The sequence below is a fragment of the Ranitomeya imitator genome, chromosome 4 (assembly GCF_032444005.1).
Source record: "Ranitomeya imitator isolate aRanImi1 chromosome 4, aRanImi1.pri, whole genome shotgun sequence".
Lineage (NCBI taxonomy): Eukaryota > Metazoa > Chordata > Amphibia > Anura > Dendrobatidae > Ranitomeya > Ranitomeya imitator.
In genome coordinates, this window is record NC_091285.1 from 576,852,292 (window position 1) to 576,867,606 (window position 15,315).

The following is a 15,315-nucleotide window of genomic DNA, read 5'->3' on the forward strand; positions in this document are numbered from 1 at the left end:
CCCGGGAGCGTGGCGAGGAGCGGGAAAGGCGGCGGATGGTGAGTATAGCAGGTTTTTTTATTTTTTTTATTATTATTTTGAACATGACATTTTTACTATTGATGCTGCATAGGCAGCATCAATAGTAAATAGTTGGGGACACACAGGGTTAATAGCAGCGGTAACGGAGTGCGTTACACCGCTGGCCGTTACCGCTGCCATTAACCCTGTGTGAGCGGTGAGTGGAGGGGATTATGGAGCGGGCGCCGGGCAGTGAGTGCAGGGGAGTAGGGGAGGGACTAATCGGACTGTGCCCGTCGCTGATTGGTCGCGGCAGCCATGACAGGCAGCTGCCGAAACCAATCAGCGAATGAATAACAGTGACAAAGACAGACGGAAGTGACCCTTAGACAATTATATAGTAGCTGATGTAACCTTGATTAGGAATTACCCTTCCTTCCCTCTTACAGATCGGTTTGATCTTAGTCGTGCCCTGAAATATAAAACTAATTGTTCCCCATTCCTCAGATTAGACATATTATAGCAGAATTTGATAACATTTGCTGGCACTTTTATTAATCAAACATTTAAGTTTACAGTTGCCGCACTATTTTTTTTATTTTTGCACCATGTGCTACATTAATCAATCTCTGGTGTGCACAGCGTGGCGGTGTTAGTGGTGGCAGTCCTGAATCGATGCAATGGTGGTTTTATGTCTTTTCACATCTCTTGTTACAGAGAAGAACGGTTTGTCCTTCATTGAGACTTCAGCCCTGGACTCTACAAATGTGGAGGCTGCTTTCCAGACCATCCTGACAGGTGAGAAATGGCTGCAGATTACTGACTAGTGTCATATGGCGACAGGTCTTTGTTCTCTAATAAAACAGTGGCTTTATTCCCGGTAGACCCACTGATGTATATCTGGGGGGCTTTGAACATAAGTTTCCCCTTTGTTGCCGGCCAAGGACATTTGGCTATTGCTGTAATGGCAATGTTCGGGGGTACGGTGATTGGGTATGGCTGAAATACCCTGCAGAGTGCGGAAATGGTGTTGGGGTCCGGTGCTGTGCAGTCATAACCTTCTATGGAGCCGGTGTCATATGCCTTGTCGTCATAAGTGTTCTGTATCTGAAACCCCAAAAGCCAATATTTCCAAGGTCATAAGAGAACAATGTACGCGATGGCGGCGTCATATGTATCTGCTATACGGACTCTGCCATGTTCATCTTCTCATTCTTCCATAAATCCTATAGTAATCGGCTTAAGTTGAATTACTAAAGCCATCATTATTTATTCATATTCCCATGACAGCACTACGAGAGAGGGGATCCGCCCTTCAGGAACAGGAAACCTACAGATACAAAAGGGCGGCACCTCTCCCTATGCATCAGTTGGTTTCCTGTTCCTGAAGGGACAGGATCCTACAGATGAATCTCGTAATGGATCCCAGGCCGGCCGGACCGAATCAGGTAGCGGGGGGGTCTCCTACCTCGGCCGATGCGGAAGCCCCTGGAAGACGTCACGGTGGTCCTGGCTGGACTGCACGTCAGTGACGTAGACAGCAGGGAGCAGAGTCCGGAGGATTCCTGATCTCCTTCGGCGCCGGTAAGTATAGCGCTCCTTCGGTTCATGTGGTGGTGCAGCACGGTGGTGAGGTAGCGGTGCCAGGAGGGGAACGCTATCCGGAGCGCTGCTGCGTGCTCTTCGGCGTCCTGCATCGCTCTCAGCGTTAGCTGGAGCGTTTCCGGGTGCAGTGACGTCGAGGGGGCAGAGTCAGCAGGCGCTTCCGGGTCACTGGGGAACTGCGCATGCGCAGTTCATCCAAGATGGCGGCGCCCATCGATCCTGAACGCCGGACTCCTCACACACTGCGCTGACCCCCCAGCTGTAGCCTCATCAGCAGGAACCAATGAGAGTGGCGCCAGGCAGCCTGCTGACCGGATCTGAGGGGGATTTAAGCAGGAGCTGGATTTAGAGCTCTGCCTTTGGTCACATCCACATCATGGAGAGTGATGGTGAGCGGCAGCTTCAGCTGTCGGAGGAGGTGCGACAAAAGCCCACGGAGAAGGAGCATGCCAGGAGTGACCAGTCCAGCCGTAAAAGCTCGTCCAAGCAGGGATCTAGAGCATCGACTGGCAAAGAACCCCCTCGTGTTCCGGTACCTTTGTTGGCGTACACTGGTAAGAGATCTACGTGAATGCTCACTCAGTGACGCGGGCCCCTTATACTTTGTCATTCTAGGGGAAGAAAAGTGCAAAGTCGAAACATAAGGGGTGTGCCCTGTGTGAAGTCCCGTTACCAGATTCTTATACTAAAAAATTATGCGCCTCCTGTATACAACAGACGGTGAGGTCTACAGGAGTGGAGGGGTTGAGTGACATCAGGCTAGATAGATGGTATCACCCTTATTGTCCTCCCCTAGGTAGCGGAAGAATCTGCTTCTACGGCTAATCTACGTGAGATGATCCGTACAGAAGTAAGGGAATCCCTGCGGTCTATGTCCCAGGCGGGAAGTTCAAAACAGAGAGCCTCGGTGATCTCTGATTCGTCAGAGGAAGATAAAGAGGAAGGTTCTTATGGCTCAAATCTCTCTTCCTCGTCATCAGAAGAGGAATCTGGCCGATTCTGTCTGCCTCTGGACCGGGTGGATAAATTAGTTAAGTCGGTCAGAGGTACGATGGGCCTAGAAGAACCTAAGACTCAGCTTTCCCGTCAGGAGCTAATGTTCAGTGGCTTGGAACACAAGAAGCGTAGATCCTTCCCGGTGAATGATAAAATTCAAGACCTGATTCTCCGAGAATGGAAGAAACCGGAGAAGAAAGGCTCATTACCACCAGCTTTAAAACGCAGGTATCCCTTTGAGGATACGACTGTGGATACCAGGGACAAGGCCCCTAAATTAGATGCCGCGGTGGCAAAGGCATCAAAGAGAGCCGCGTTACCTTTCGAGGACATGGGATCCCTTAAAGACCCTCTTGACAGGAAGGCGGATACCTTCCTTAAAGGTACTTGGGAGATGGCAGCCGGATCCTTGAGACCGGCAGTGGCTGCGACTTGTACAGCCAGATCGCTAATGGTCTGGCTGGAACAGTTGGAATCCCAGCTTAAAGAAGGCGCTTCCAGAAGTTCTATTCTAAGTGCGCTTCCGGTGATTCAAGATGCTGCGGCTTTCCTGTCGGACGCGTCGGTCGATTCGGTCAGAATGGCAGCCAGAGCAGCAGGACTCTCCAACGCGGCTCGTAGAGCCCTGTGGTTGAAGTGTTGGTCGGGTGACATTCAATCAAGGTCCAAATTATGCGCTATTCCATGCAAAGGGGAATATCTCTTTGGGCCAACCTTGGATGAGCTGCTTGAAAAGGCTGGAGATGACAAGAAAAAATTCCCTAGTTTGTCATCAGCCTCTTATCGGCGTCCATTCAACAGGAGGAGATTTGGTCGCGGAAGGAAGCGCGCATCCTCGCCCTCTAGAGAGAATTTTAGATGGGAGGATAGACGCAGGAGAGGTACGGGTTACATGTTCCGCCGTTCCTCAAAAGAACGTAAGAAACCGGACCAATGACTAGCAATCCCTGTGGGAGGGAGATTGTCAGCCTTCTCTTCCGCATGGACTAACATCTCAAATAGTGACTGGGTCCGAGGTATTATTTCAGAAGGTCTGAAATTGGAATTTATTCACTGGCCTCGGGATAAATTTATGTTAACCCCCTTACGCTCCTCCACTATTGAACAGACGGCTTTAGAGGCAGAAGTTGTGAGTTTATGCCTTAAGAACGTGCTGATTGAGGTCCCAGAGTCAGATAGAGGGAGTGGATTCTACTCTCCTCTATTTCTGATTCAAAAACCAGACAGGTCATTTAGGACTATTATTAACCTTAAATCCCTTAATGAATACCTGGTTAAAGCCACATTTAAAATGGAGTCAATCAGCTCTGCAATAAAAATGTTGTTCAAACACTGCTTCATGGTAGTTGTGGACTTAAAAGATGCGTATTATCATGTTCCTATCCATGAAAACTTTCAGAGGTTTCTACGTGTGGCAGTGTCTATGGGGGGTATTGTTCGACACTTTCAATTTAGAGCCCTTCCCTTCGGCCTCTCAACGTCTCCCCGAGTATTCACTAAAGTTGTTGCGGAGGTCATGGCGCACTTACGTGAATCTGATATCCTCATAATCCCTTATCTGGATGATTTCCTGATAGTTGGAAACTCAGCAGACCATTGCCTTGCTCAGGTAAAAACAGCTATGTCCAAACTAGAACATCTGGGCTGGATTATAAACTATGAAAAATCCCGATTACAACCCCTAAAACCCCAGAGATTTCTAGGGCTGCTGTTAGATTCCGAGTCCCAACAATGCCGTCTTCCACCTGATAAACTGCTCCATATCCAACAACAGGTATTAAAAGCAATTAATAAACCAACCATGACTCTTAGACAGGCTATGTCTTTATTAGGTTCCATAACTTCCTGTATTCCCGCCGTCTGTTGGGCACAGTTCCACTCCAGACCTTTACAGTTTGAAGTACTGAATTATGATAGTCTTACAGGGTTCCTTGCAGGGTCAGATGACATTGAGTCCAGAGGTACTGGCATCTCTTAAATGGTGGCTAGAGGAAGACAATCTGTCAGCAGGAGTTCCCTGGGTGACTCAAGTGACTCGGGTAATTACGACGGACGCCAGCCCCACGGGGTGGGGGGCACACATGGGTGATGTAGTAGTCCAGGGGTTATGGGATCCCCAAACATCAGCCTCTTCCAATCAGAAGGAGTTAATGGCAATTGAATTCTCAATTAAAGAACTCCTCGTATATCTACAGGGTCACCATGTCAAAATCCTCTCTGACAACCAGGTGGCAGTGGCCTATGTGAATCACCAGGGTGGAACACGCTCCAAGTCCCTGATGGAAGTAGCGGATCGCCTGCTCCAGACAGCAGAAAACCATTTTCTAACTTTATCCGCAGTTCACATAAGAGGGAGAGAGAATATAAGAGCAGACTTTCTAAGTCGAAGCACCTTAAAACAAGGAGAATGGTCTCTGAACACAAAGATCTTCAACTGGATTGTCCGCATGTGGGGTCATCCAGAAGTGGACTTATTTGCCACCAAGCACAACAGAAAGACGATAAATTTCTGTTCCTTAAATCCCAGGGAATATCCACTGGCAGTGGATGCCTTCCTGATCAGATGGGATTTCCGATTGGCATATGCGTTCCCCCCCGCTCAATCTATTGCCGCTGGTGGTCAGAAAGATAAGGGAGGGTCAAGCGAGAGTCATACTGATCGCTCCGTTCTGGCCCAGAAGAGCTTGGTTTTCCTGGCTCAGGACCATGTCCGTGACAGACTCCTGGGTGCTGCCGGACATTCCGGACTTACTTCATCAAGGTCCGATCAACCATCCACAAGTGAAGGGTCTCCATTTGACGGCATGGTTTTTGAGAGGTCATTGTTAAAAAGCAGAGGTTTTTCTCCAAACCTAATTGATACCCTTATGAAGAGTAGGAAAAACATAACAACTAAGATCTACTCTAGAACTTGGAGGAAGTTTCTGGCCTCTTCAAATTTTAATATTGAAGAGGGTATACCAATCAACCAGATTCTAGAATTCCTGCAGAGGGGGCTAGAGCTAAATCTATCCACAAGTACACTAAAAGTACAAGTATCAGCCCTGGGGGCTCTATTTTCTTGTAACATTGCGGGTAATTATTGGGTATCAAGGTTTATCAAAGCATCTAGTAGATCCAGACCTATGCACAGGAATAGGTCAATCCTTGGGATCTCAATCTAGTCCTTTCAGCCTTGACTAAGGAACCATTTGAGCCCTTACATTCAGCCTCACTTAAATTACTATCCCTCAAAACAGCGTTTTTGGTGGCAATTACATCTGCTCGTAGGGTAGGAGACATACAGGCTCTTTCTAGGCTGTCCCCTTATACAGAATTTCTACAGGACAGAGTAGTCCTCAGACCAGATCCAGCTTATTTACCAAAAGTGGCCTCAGATTTTCACAGATCTCAGGAGATAGTGTTACCGTCATTTCTCCCTAATCCTTCTAATTCCAAAGAGGAATTACTCTATACAGGTCCTTCTCAAAAAATAAGCATATAGTGTTAAATTTCATTATTTACCATAATGTAATGATTACAATTAAACTTTCATATATTATAGATTCATTATCCACCAACTGAAATTTGTCAGGTCTTTTATTGTTTTAATACTGATGATTTTGGCATACAACTCCTGATAACCCAAAAAACCTGTCTCAATAAATTAGCATATTTCACCCATCCAATCAAATAAAAGTGTTTTTTAATAACAAACAAAAAAACCAACAAATAATAATGTTCAGTTATGCACTCAATACTTGGTCGGGAATCCTTTGGCAGAAATGACTGCTTCAATGCGGCGTGGCATGGAGGCAATCAGCCTGTGACACTGCTGAGATGTTATGGAGGCCCAGGATGCTTCAATAGCGGCCTTAAGCTCATCCAGAGTGTTGGGTCTTGCGTCTCTCAACTTTCTCTTCACAATATCCCACAGATTCTCTATGGGGTTCAGGTCAGGAGAGTTGGCAGGCCAATTGAGCACAGTAATACCATGGTCAGTAAACCATTTACCAGTGGTTTTGGCACTGTGAGCAGGTGCCAGGTCGTGCTGAAAAATGAAATCTTCATCTCCATAAAGCATTTCAGCCGATGGAAGCATGAAGTGCTCCAAAATCTCCTGATAGCTAGCTGCATTGACCCTGCCCTTGATGAAACACAGTGGACCAACACCAGCAGCTGACATGGCACCCCACACCATCACTGACTGTGGGTACTTGACACTGGACTTCAGGCATTTTGGCATTTCCTTCTCCCCAGTCTTCCTCCAGACTCTGGCACCTTGATTTCCGAATGACATGCAAAATTTGCTTTCATCAGAAAAAAGTACTTGGGACCACTTAGCAACAGTCCAGTGCTGCTTCTCTGTAGCTCAAAAGTGGCTTTACCTGGGGAATGCAGCACCTGTAGCCCATTTCCTGCACACGCCTGTGCACGGTGGCTCTGGATGTTTCCACACCAGACTCAGTCCACTGCTTCCTCAGGTTCCCCAAGGTCTGGAATCGGTCCTTCTCCACAATCTTCCTCAGGGTCCGGTCTCTTCTCGTTGTACAGCGTTTTCTGCCACATTGTTTCCTTCCAACAGACTTACCATTGAGGTGCCTTGATACAGCACTCTGGGAACAGCCCATTTGTTGAGAAATTTCTTTCTGGGTCTTACCCTCTTGCTTGAGGGTGTCAATGATGGCCTTCTTGACATCTGTCAGGTCGCTAGTCTTACCCATGATGGGGGTTTTGAGTAATGAACCAGGCAGGGAGTTTATAAAAGCCTCAGGTATCTTTTGCATGTGTTTAGAGTTAATTAGTTGATTCAGAAGATTAGGGTAATAGGTCGTTTAGAGAACCTTTTCTTGATATGCTAATTTATTGAGACAGGTTTTTTGGGTTATCAGGAGTTGTATGCCAAAATCATCAGTATTAAAACAATAAAAGACCTGACAAATTTCAGTTGGTGGATAATGAATCTATAATATATGAAAGTTTAATTGTAATCATTACATTATGGTAAATAATGAAATTTAACACTATATGCTAATTTTTTGAGAAGGACCTGTACATTAGATGTTAGGAGATGTCTATTAGAATATATATCAGTCACTGATGCTTGGAAGAGAGAGGATGCGTTGTTTCTATCCTTCCAAGGTCCCAGGAAAGGTCTTAGAGTTTCAAAGTACACGCTAGCGAAGTGGATTAGGGAGGCTATCTCTCTGGCTTATACTGCAGGTGGAGGTCCGGCTCCGCAGAATCTGAGGACACATTCCACCCGCGCCATGGCTACATCCTGGGCTGAAAGATCTGGAGTGTCGATCGACCAGATATGTAAGGCAGCTACGTGGTCATCCCCTTCCACCTTTTTCAAGCACTATAGGTTGGACTTGGGGTTCTCTTCTGATCTCACCTTCGGGTTAAGGGTGCTGCAGGCTATAGTCCCTCCCTAAGGTAGTTTACATCTCTGTAATTCTCTCGTAGTGCTGTCATGGGAATCCGAATAAAGCATTAAGCTACTTACTGGTAGCGGCATTTTTCGGAGGCCCATGACAGCACCCTTAGTTCCCTCCCTATTCACGTGGGGGTTGCACTTCCTATAGTATATATAATGAGACAGATAGATCTCACGTGTGGTATATAGTTCAATATGATGGATTATTTTTGTACATAAACTGTATATAATGTAGATTTGTGTGCTACTAACCGCGGTAGTCCTCTCAGGCTCTGAAATACAACTGATGCATAGGGAGAGGTGCCGCCCTTTTGTATCTGTAGGTTTCCTGTTCCTGAAGGGCGGATCCCCTCTCTCGTAGTGCTGTCATAGGCCTCCGAAAAATGCCGCTACCAGTAAGTAGCTTAATGCTTTTCATGGTGCAGGTTGGTAGCTCCGCATATAAGGATTATGAGATCCATCCTCTGCGCCTCTTCCTGCGTGGCGTGGAGCGTGCATCGTACCGCAGTGACAGCGCCGTGCAGGAGAATCCGGCAGGCCGGAGGAGGTTTACCTTTCTCTTGTCCAGCAGCTATGGACTACCGACATGGTTACTGGATCAGGGTCCTGCGAATAGTCCTGTCTATCAATGGTCATATATTACACAGGGGCAGGAGGAGGTCACCCACCATTTCTCTTTGACCCCCGCAGCTCCCCATCTCCTTCAGACTTACTGAACTCAGAAAAAAGGGTAAAGGGGATCATTTTATCAGGCTGTATCTCCGCCTGGGATCTGCGCTACAGCAGTGAGTCTGCTTATATTAAGGCAACGGTCGCACTACCTTATTTTCTCTCATCTGTAGTGATGAGTGAATGTGCTGGGATAAGGTGTTATATGAGCATGCTCGGGTGCTAACCGAGTGTCTTCGGTGTGCTCAAAATATATATATTTAAGTCCCCGCGGATACATGTCTATTGGGTGTTCGACAGCCACAACGCATTCAGGGATTTCCTAACAGTCGCGGTCCGATTATGCTAATCCAACTCGCCTCACACTCTGTGGACACAGTTGGATCCGATTTTCTCAGATGTGGAGAAGATGGGGGTGAAAAACAATTCCATCCTCTCCATTTTGTCAGTTCGTGAAAATTGGATCGTGCTCGGATGTCATCCGAGACTTGTCTGCTTTTTTTTATTTTTGCTTTTTTTATTTTTTTTTTCTTACGCCCCCCCCCCCTTAACTTGCATGGCCAAACGTGATCGGATTTTATGGAAGAAAGTAGTGCATGCTGTGATTATTTTTTTTTTATCTTTTTTTTTTTTTTTTTTTCTTAAGGACAGACTCGGTCAAAGGGAAAAAAATAGTATATGCAAAGTCCCATAGAATAAAATATTTTGTCGGACTTGTCTGCACGAGCCCTAAAACTGAGATTCTGATATCCCAGCCCAATATATCAGGGATGAAAGTGAGAGCTGCATGTGTCTACAACTCACACACTCGATGCTTTAACCCCTTAGTGACCGAGCCAAATTTTTGAAATCTGACCAGTGTCACTTTATGTGGTAATAACTCTGCAACGCTTCAACAAATCCCAGTGATTTTGAGATTGTTTTTTCGTGACACATTATACTTTATGATAATGGTAAATTTTGTTCAACATTTTTTGTGTTTATTTATAAAAAATATCAAAAATTTGAGAAAAATGTTAAAAAATTAGCAATTTTCTAAATTTGAATGATTATCCCTTTAATCCAGATAGTCATACAACAGCAAACCATTAATAAATAACATTTCCCACATGTCTGCTTTACATCAGCACCATTTGTAAAATGTTATTTTGTTTTGTTAGCATTTTAGGAGGTTTAAAAATGTAGCAACAATTTTTCATTTTTTCAAAGAAATTTACAAAATTTATTTTTTTAGGGACTTATCCATGTTTGAAGTGACTTTAGGGGTCCCATATATTGGGAAACCCACAAACGTGATACCATTTTAAAAACAGCACCCCTAAACATATTGAAAACTGCTGTCAGGTAGTTTATTAACCCTTCAGGTGCTTTACAGGAATTAATGCAAAGTGGTATGACAGAAATGAAAATGTGTATTTTTACCACCTAAATGTTGCTAACTTCTAAACAGATTACTACAGCCGTCAGACTCTAAGGCCGCTATTTGGTCATGAATTGCCATCGCAAACATCAGGACAACAAAATCATGATCTGAGGGCACCAATTGTGACAAAGAAGAAGCCCCCACACTCTGTTAAACATTTATAATGATGTAGTCACTATTGACAGCAGCATCTAAGGGGTTAAACAGATTTAGATGGTGCAAATACTGATCGTGGCTGGTACAGCAAGTTGTCAGCTATAGTGTACAACCGACAGATGCTGGATTGTCATCTGTATGGGGAGGCTATTCTCTTATATCTCAGGTCAGTTAAAAGACGTATTGGCGGTCATTAAGGGGTTAAACGAGCCCCGGATTGCTGCTGTAGCTGTGACGCAGCCTGATAAAATGCTCCACTCCACCCCTCTGACTCCAGTGTGAAGGGGGAGAAGGTTGGCTGCCGAGGAGCTAACAGATCGCAGGAACAGGACAGAGGTGTGTGATCATCTCCTTTTCATATATAAAATTAGCTCTTCTGTATATCACAACAGCAAAGTAAAAAAAGAATAAAAAAATGTAAATAGCGTTTTTAGTATTTATGTCCTTGTCTTAACCTCTTTCTGACATCTGACGTACTATCCCGTCCATGTGGGCTGGGCCCGTATGACCATGGACGGGAAAGTACGTCGAAGCTGATCGGCCGCACACATGGGTGGTGTGCGGCCGATCGGGGCTGGGTGTCTGCTGATTCTCACATCTGACACCCAGTGCCAGGAGCGGTACACATATGTAGTATCACTGCGTCCGACCTATAAAACTGTCCCACTAGTTGACCCCTTCAGTGAACACCGTTAAAAAAAAAAAAGGGCAAAAAAAAACAATGCTTTATCATACCGCCGAACAAAAAGTGGAATAACACGCGATCAAAAAGGGATATAAATAAACATGGTACCGCTGAAAACGTCATACATCGTCATCAGCGAAAAAAATAAGTTATAGCTCTCAGGATAAAGCGATGCAAAAACAATTATTTTTTTATATAAAATAGTTTCAAATATAATTCAAAAATAATATATTATTTGATATAATAATCAAAAAATGTCATGTGCCCGTTAATGGTACCAATAAAAATGTCAACTCGACCCGCAAAAAAACAAGACCTCACATGACTTTACGGGCCAAAATATGGAAAATTATAGCTCTCAAAATGTGGTGATGCAAAAACTATTTTTTTGCAATAAAAAGCGTCTTTTAGCATGTGACAGCTGCCAAACATAAAAACCCGCTATAAAAACCCACTATAAATAGTAAATTAGCATTGGGGGTGTGATGGGGTTAGGGGTGTGTTGTGGTTAGGGGTGTGTTCAGGCTAGGGGTCTGTCCAATTTCTCCTGTTACCCTTGGGAAAATAAAAAATTGGGGGCGAAAAAATTTGAAACAAAATTTGTTTTTTTTACTTCTCTACATTATAAACTTCTGTGAAGCACTTGGGGGTTCAAAGTCCTTGCCACACATCTAGATAAGTTCCTTAGGGGGTCTACTTTCCAAAATGGTGTCAATTGTGGGGGGTTTCCACTGTTTAGGCACATCAGGGGCTTTCTAAATGTGACATAGCGTCCGATCTCAATTCCAGCCAATTTGCATTGAAAAGTCAAACGGCGCTCCTTCCCTTCCGAGCTCTGCCATGCACCCAAACAGTGGTTTACCCCGACATATGGGGTATCAGTGAGTCGCCCGTCAGGGTAGTGGGGTACTCTGTACCGGGTCCGGTACTTAATGGGACGTGTCATGGCAGTGGCAACCCGGTCCGTGGCCCTGGGCACCCATGGTAAAGGGACAGTCTTTAAAGGGATTTGTAGAAACCCTAAGGAAAGTTTGTGACGCCACCTGTGGTGTTCACTCAGGGCTGACCGACTCTGCTTAAAGGGGTCCTCTGGGATGATGTTATGGCAGCCAGATGGTATAACTTCCCGCAGGTGAAGTAGGTCCCCAGGGCTCCCATGTATAGATGGAGATGGTGTAATAAGAAACCGAGGACACAAGGTTGCTGTCTCTTTACCAAAGCAATTCAGGCAGCCACAGTCCAGGGTACCGGATCACAGGTGCTGGTGCGGCCGACTTGGAAGCGAGTTCAGAGTCCAGCTTTATCAGGTGGAGCTAAAAGCCTTCCTTTTAACACTGTGTTGTTATAGTCCCTTACTGCCTGTTGTTGAACTAAGACACAAACCCTTAGGACAGGTGACTCAAGCCTTTTTACAGGGTCTTTAGCACAACCCGGGCTCTATGTGTCACTATGTCTCCTGGGTGTTAGGGCGAACAGGTGATGTATAATCCAGCTGTCCTGCCTGTTTCTGCTATGTCTTAGAGTCCCACAACAGCCTCGGTCTTCTTGCTACCGGTGTCTGCTCTCAATTAGGGATTGATGTAGCCCAGTTGCAGCTATTCCCCTTTGTTGTCACACTCCTGTGCTTCGCTCTCCTGCACGCTAGCTAAAGGCTGTTCTTCCTTCTGTATCTCGCTATCTAGGAGCTACAGCACCTTGGGCTGTACGGCCCCCTCACCCGTCCTTCTGCCTCAGACTGCTCCAGTCTGCTGTCTGGCACCAACTGACTAAATCTTCCCAACAGCCTAGCAACGGCCTAGCAACTAACTCCTCCTCCCGGCCAAAGCAAGCAGCTCCCCTGATTTTGGGTGTACAGCTCCCCCTTCTGGCTGAAGTCAGAATGGTGTTGTACAGTATGTGCTAATTACTTTATCAAACAATTATTAGGTTCTGTAGAAGGGCGCAGATCTGGGGATTTATTATGATGGAATATAGGCTGAACTGGATGGACAAATGTCTTTTTTTCGGCCTTACTAACTGTGTTACTATGTTACTTGTTCAAAGGAATCCTCTATAGCTTCCAAGCGTGACATCACTCTCCCCATAAGAAAAGCAATGTCACTGTGACTACCAGGACCCTGGGGCGTCACATCAGCGTACTCAGGACAAATTGCACAACAACTTATGGGGTCCAATTTCTCCTGTTAACCTTGGTAAAATAAAACAAATTGGATCTGAAATAATTTTTTGTGAAAAAAAAAAAAAAAAAAAGTTTTTTTTTTTTTTTTAAACATTCCAAAAATTCCTGCGAAGCACCTGAAGGGTTAATAAACTTCTTAAATGTGGTTGTGAGCACCTTGAGGGGTGCAGTTTTTAGAATGGTGTCACTTTTGGTTATTTTGGTTAGGGATGTTGTCCCTAAAAACCAAAAAATGGTGTTGTAAAAATGAGAAATTGCTGGTCAACTTTTAACCCTTATAACTCTCTAAAAAAAAAAAAAATTTTAGTTTCAAAATTGTGCTGCTGTAAAGTAGACATGTGGGAAATGTTACTTAAGTATTTTGTGTGACATATCTCTGTAATTTAAGGGAATAAAAATTCAAAGTTGGAAAATTGCAAAATATTCAATATTTTTGTTAAATTTTCATTTTTTTTTTCACAATATCAAAGAAATTTTACCACTATCATGAAGTACAATATGTCACGAGAAAACAATGTCAGAATCATAAAGGGACAGTGGTCAGAATTGTAAAAATTGGCCCAGTCATTAACACGCAAACCACCCTTGGGGGTAAAGGGGTTAACCAACCCAAACTATAAAAGTAGCTCATCACTTAGCTTTCTCATGGAAATGTAAAAAAGACAGAATTGCTTTTACCCTGTGAAAATTGAATTAAAGAGCAAAATTTAAAAAAATCCCTAGCCCAAAAAGTTATATAAATTAAAATTACAGTTCATTCCCCCCCAAAAAAAAATCAATACATTTTAAAATGTTAAGCGCAAAATTCACAGAACAGAAAGCATAATATTATCAGTAGGACCATACACCAAGTGGTGCCAGTGGTCTAATCTGCAGGACAATCTCATATCTCATAGAAATACAGTGAAGGAAAAGGACACAGTCCAATATAAAACATAACTCATTTTATTCAAATCATGATTAAAAACATCAATGTATAAATAGACAAAATGAATGATGTGGAACAGTGGTGAAAATAGCCCCAAGACCAATAACAGAATTATATATATACTGTATTTTCCGCTTTGTAAGACGCACTTTATTTCCCCCAAATTTGGGGGGGAAATGGGGGTGCGTCTTACAAAGCGGATATACCACTTACAGGCTGGTATGAGGGGGTGTCCGCCGCCGCTGTGGCCCGCTGCTGCCTGCCACCGCTGCCGCCCGCCACCACTGCTGCCCCAGGTGATGCTGGAGGCTCCGATGCTGCGGGGGGCTCTGGCGACATTTTGTGAAAGACCAGAGCCCCCTGGCACTTCTTCCATGCGTTCCTGTATGACTGACTCCGGGAAAATGGCCGCCGGAATCTTGGGAGATGAGATTTCAGCGCTGAGATCTCATCTCTCAAGATTCCGGCGGCCATTTTCCCGGAGTCAGTCATACAGGAACGCATGGAAGTAGTGCCGGGGGGCTCTGATCTTTCACAAAATGTCGCCAGAGCCCCCCGCTTCACCGGAGACAGCCCTGCAGCACCGGAGCCCCACTGCAGACCCCCTCATCCCAGCCTGCAGCACAGGAGCCTCCTGCAGACCCCCTCATCCCAGCCTGCAGCACAGGAGCCCCCTGCAGACCCCCTCATCCCAGCCTGCAGCACAGGAGCCCCCTGCAGACCCCCTCATCCCAGCCTGCAGCACAGGACCCTTCTGCAGCATTGGAGCCCCCCTGCAGGCCCCCTCATCCAAGCCTGCAGCAATGCTCCTCTCCTGCCTCCAGCAATGACCCTGGGACCCTGATCCACCGCAGCCACAACCCTTGGTAAGTAATAAGACACATGGATTATAAGACGCCCCACCAATTTATTAAAAAAGTTTTTTCCTATTTCTCCTTCGCCTCATTGGGGGACACAGACCGTGGGTGTATGCTGCTGCCAATAGGAGGCTGACACTAAGTGATACAAAAAAAGTTAGCTCCTCCCCTGCAGTATATACCCTCCTGCTGGCTCTCAGCTAACCAGTTCTTGCTTAGTGTCTGTAGGAGGCACATGGGTCTGTTTCAGACCCCAACGTTTTTATTTTATTGTTTACTTTTCTGTAAATTTTTATTTTTTAATTAACGGAGTGAAGGGGGCGACGGTTCCTTTCAAGGTTCCGATCTCCCCCGAACCATCAACAGGCGAGCACGGCGAGTATACCTCCCCGTACCCT

At 45.2% G+C, this 15,315-nt stretch overlaps 1 protein-coding gene across 1 annotated transcript in view; it reads left to right on the forward strand.

Annotated features, from left to right (window-relative positions):
• RAB11A (RAB11A, member RAS oncogene family) overlaps positions 1 to 15,315 on the forward strand; it is a 54,098-nt gene that overhangs the window by 31,282 nt on the left and 7,501 nt on the right. Inside the window, exon 4 of the mRNA XM_069766377.1 lies at positions 718 to 798. Coding sequence (XP_069622478.1) covers positions 718 to 798 — 81 coding nt within the window. The remainder of the gene's footprint in view (positions 1 to 717; positions 799 to 15,315) is intronic.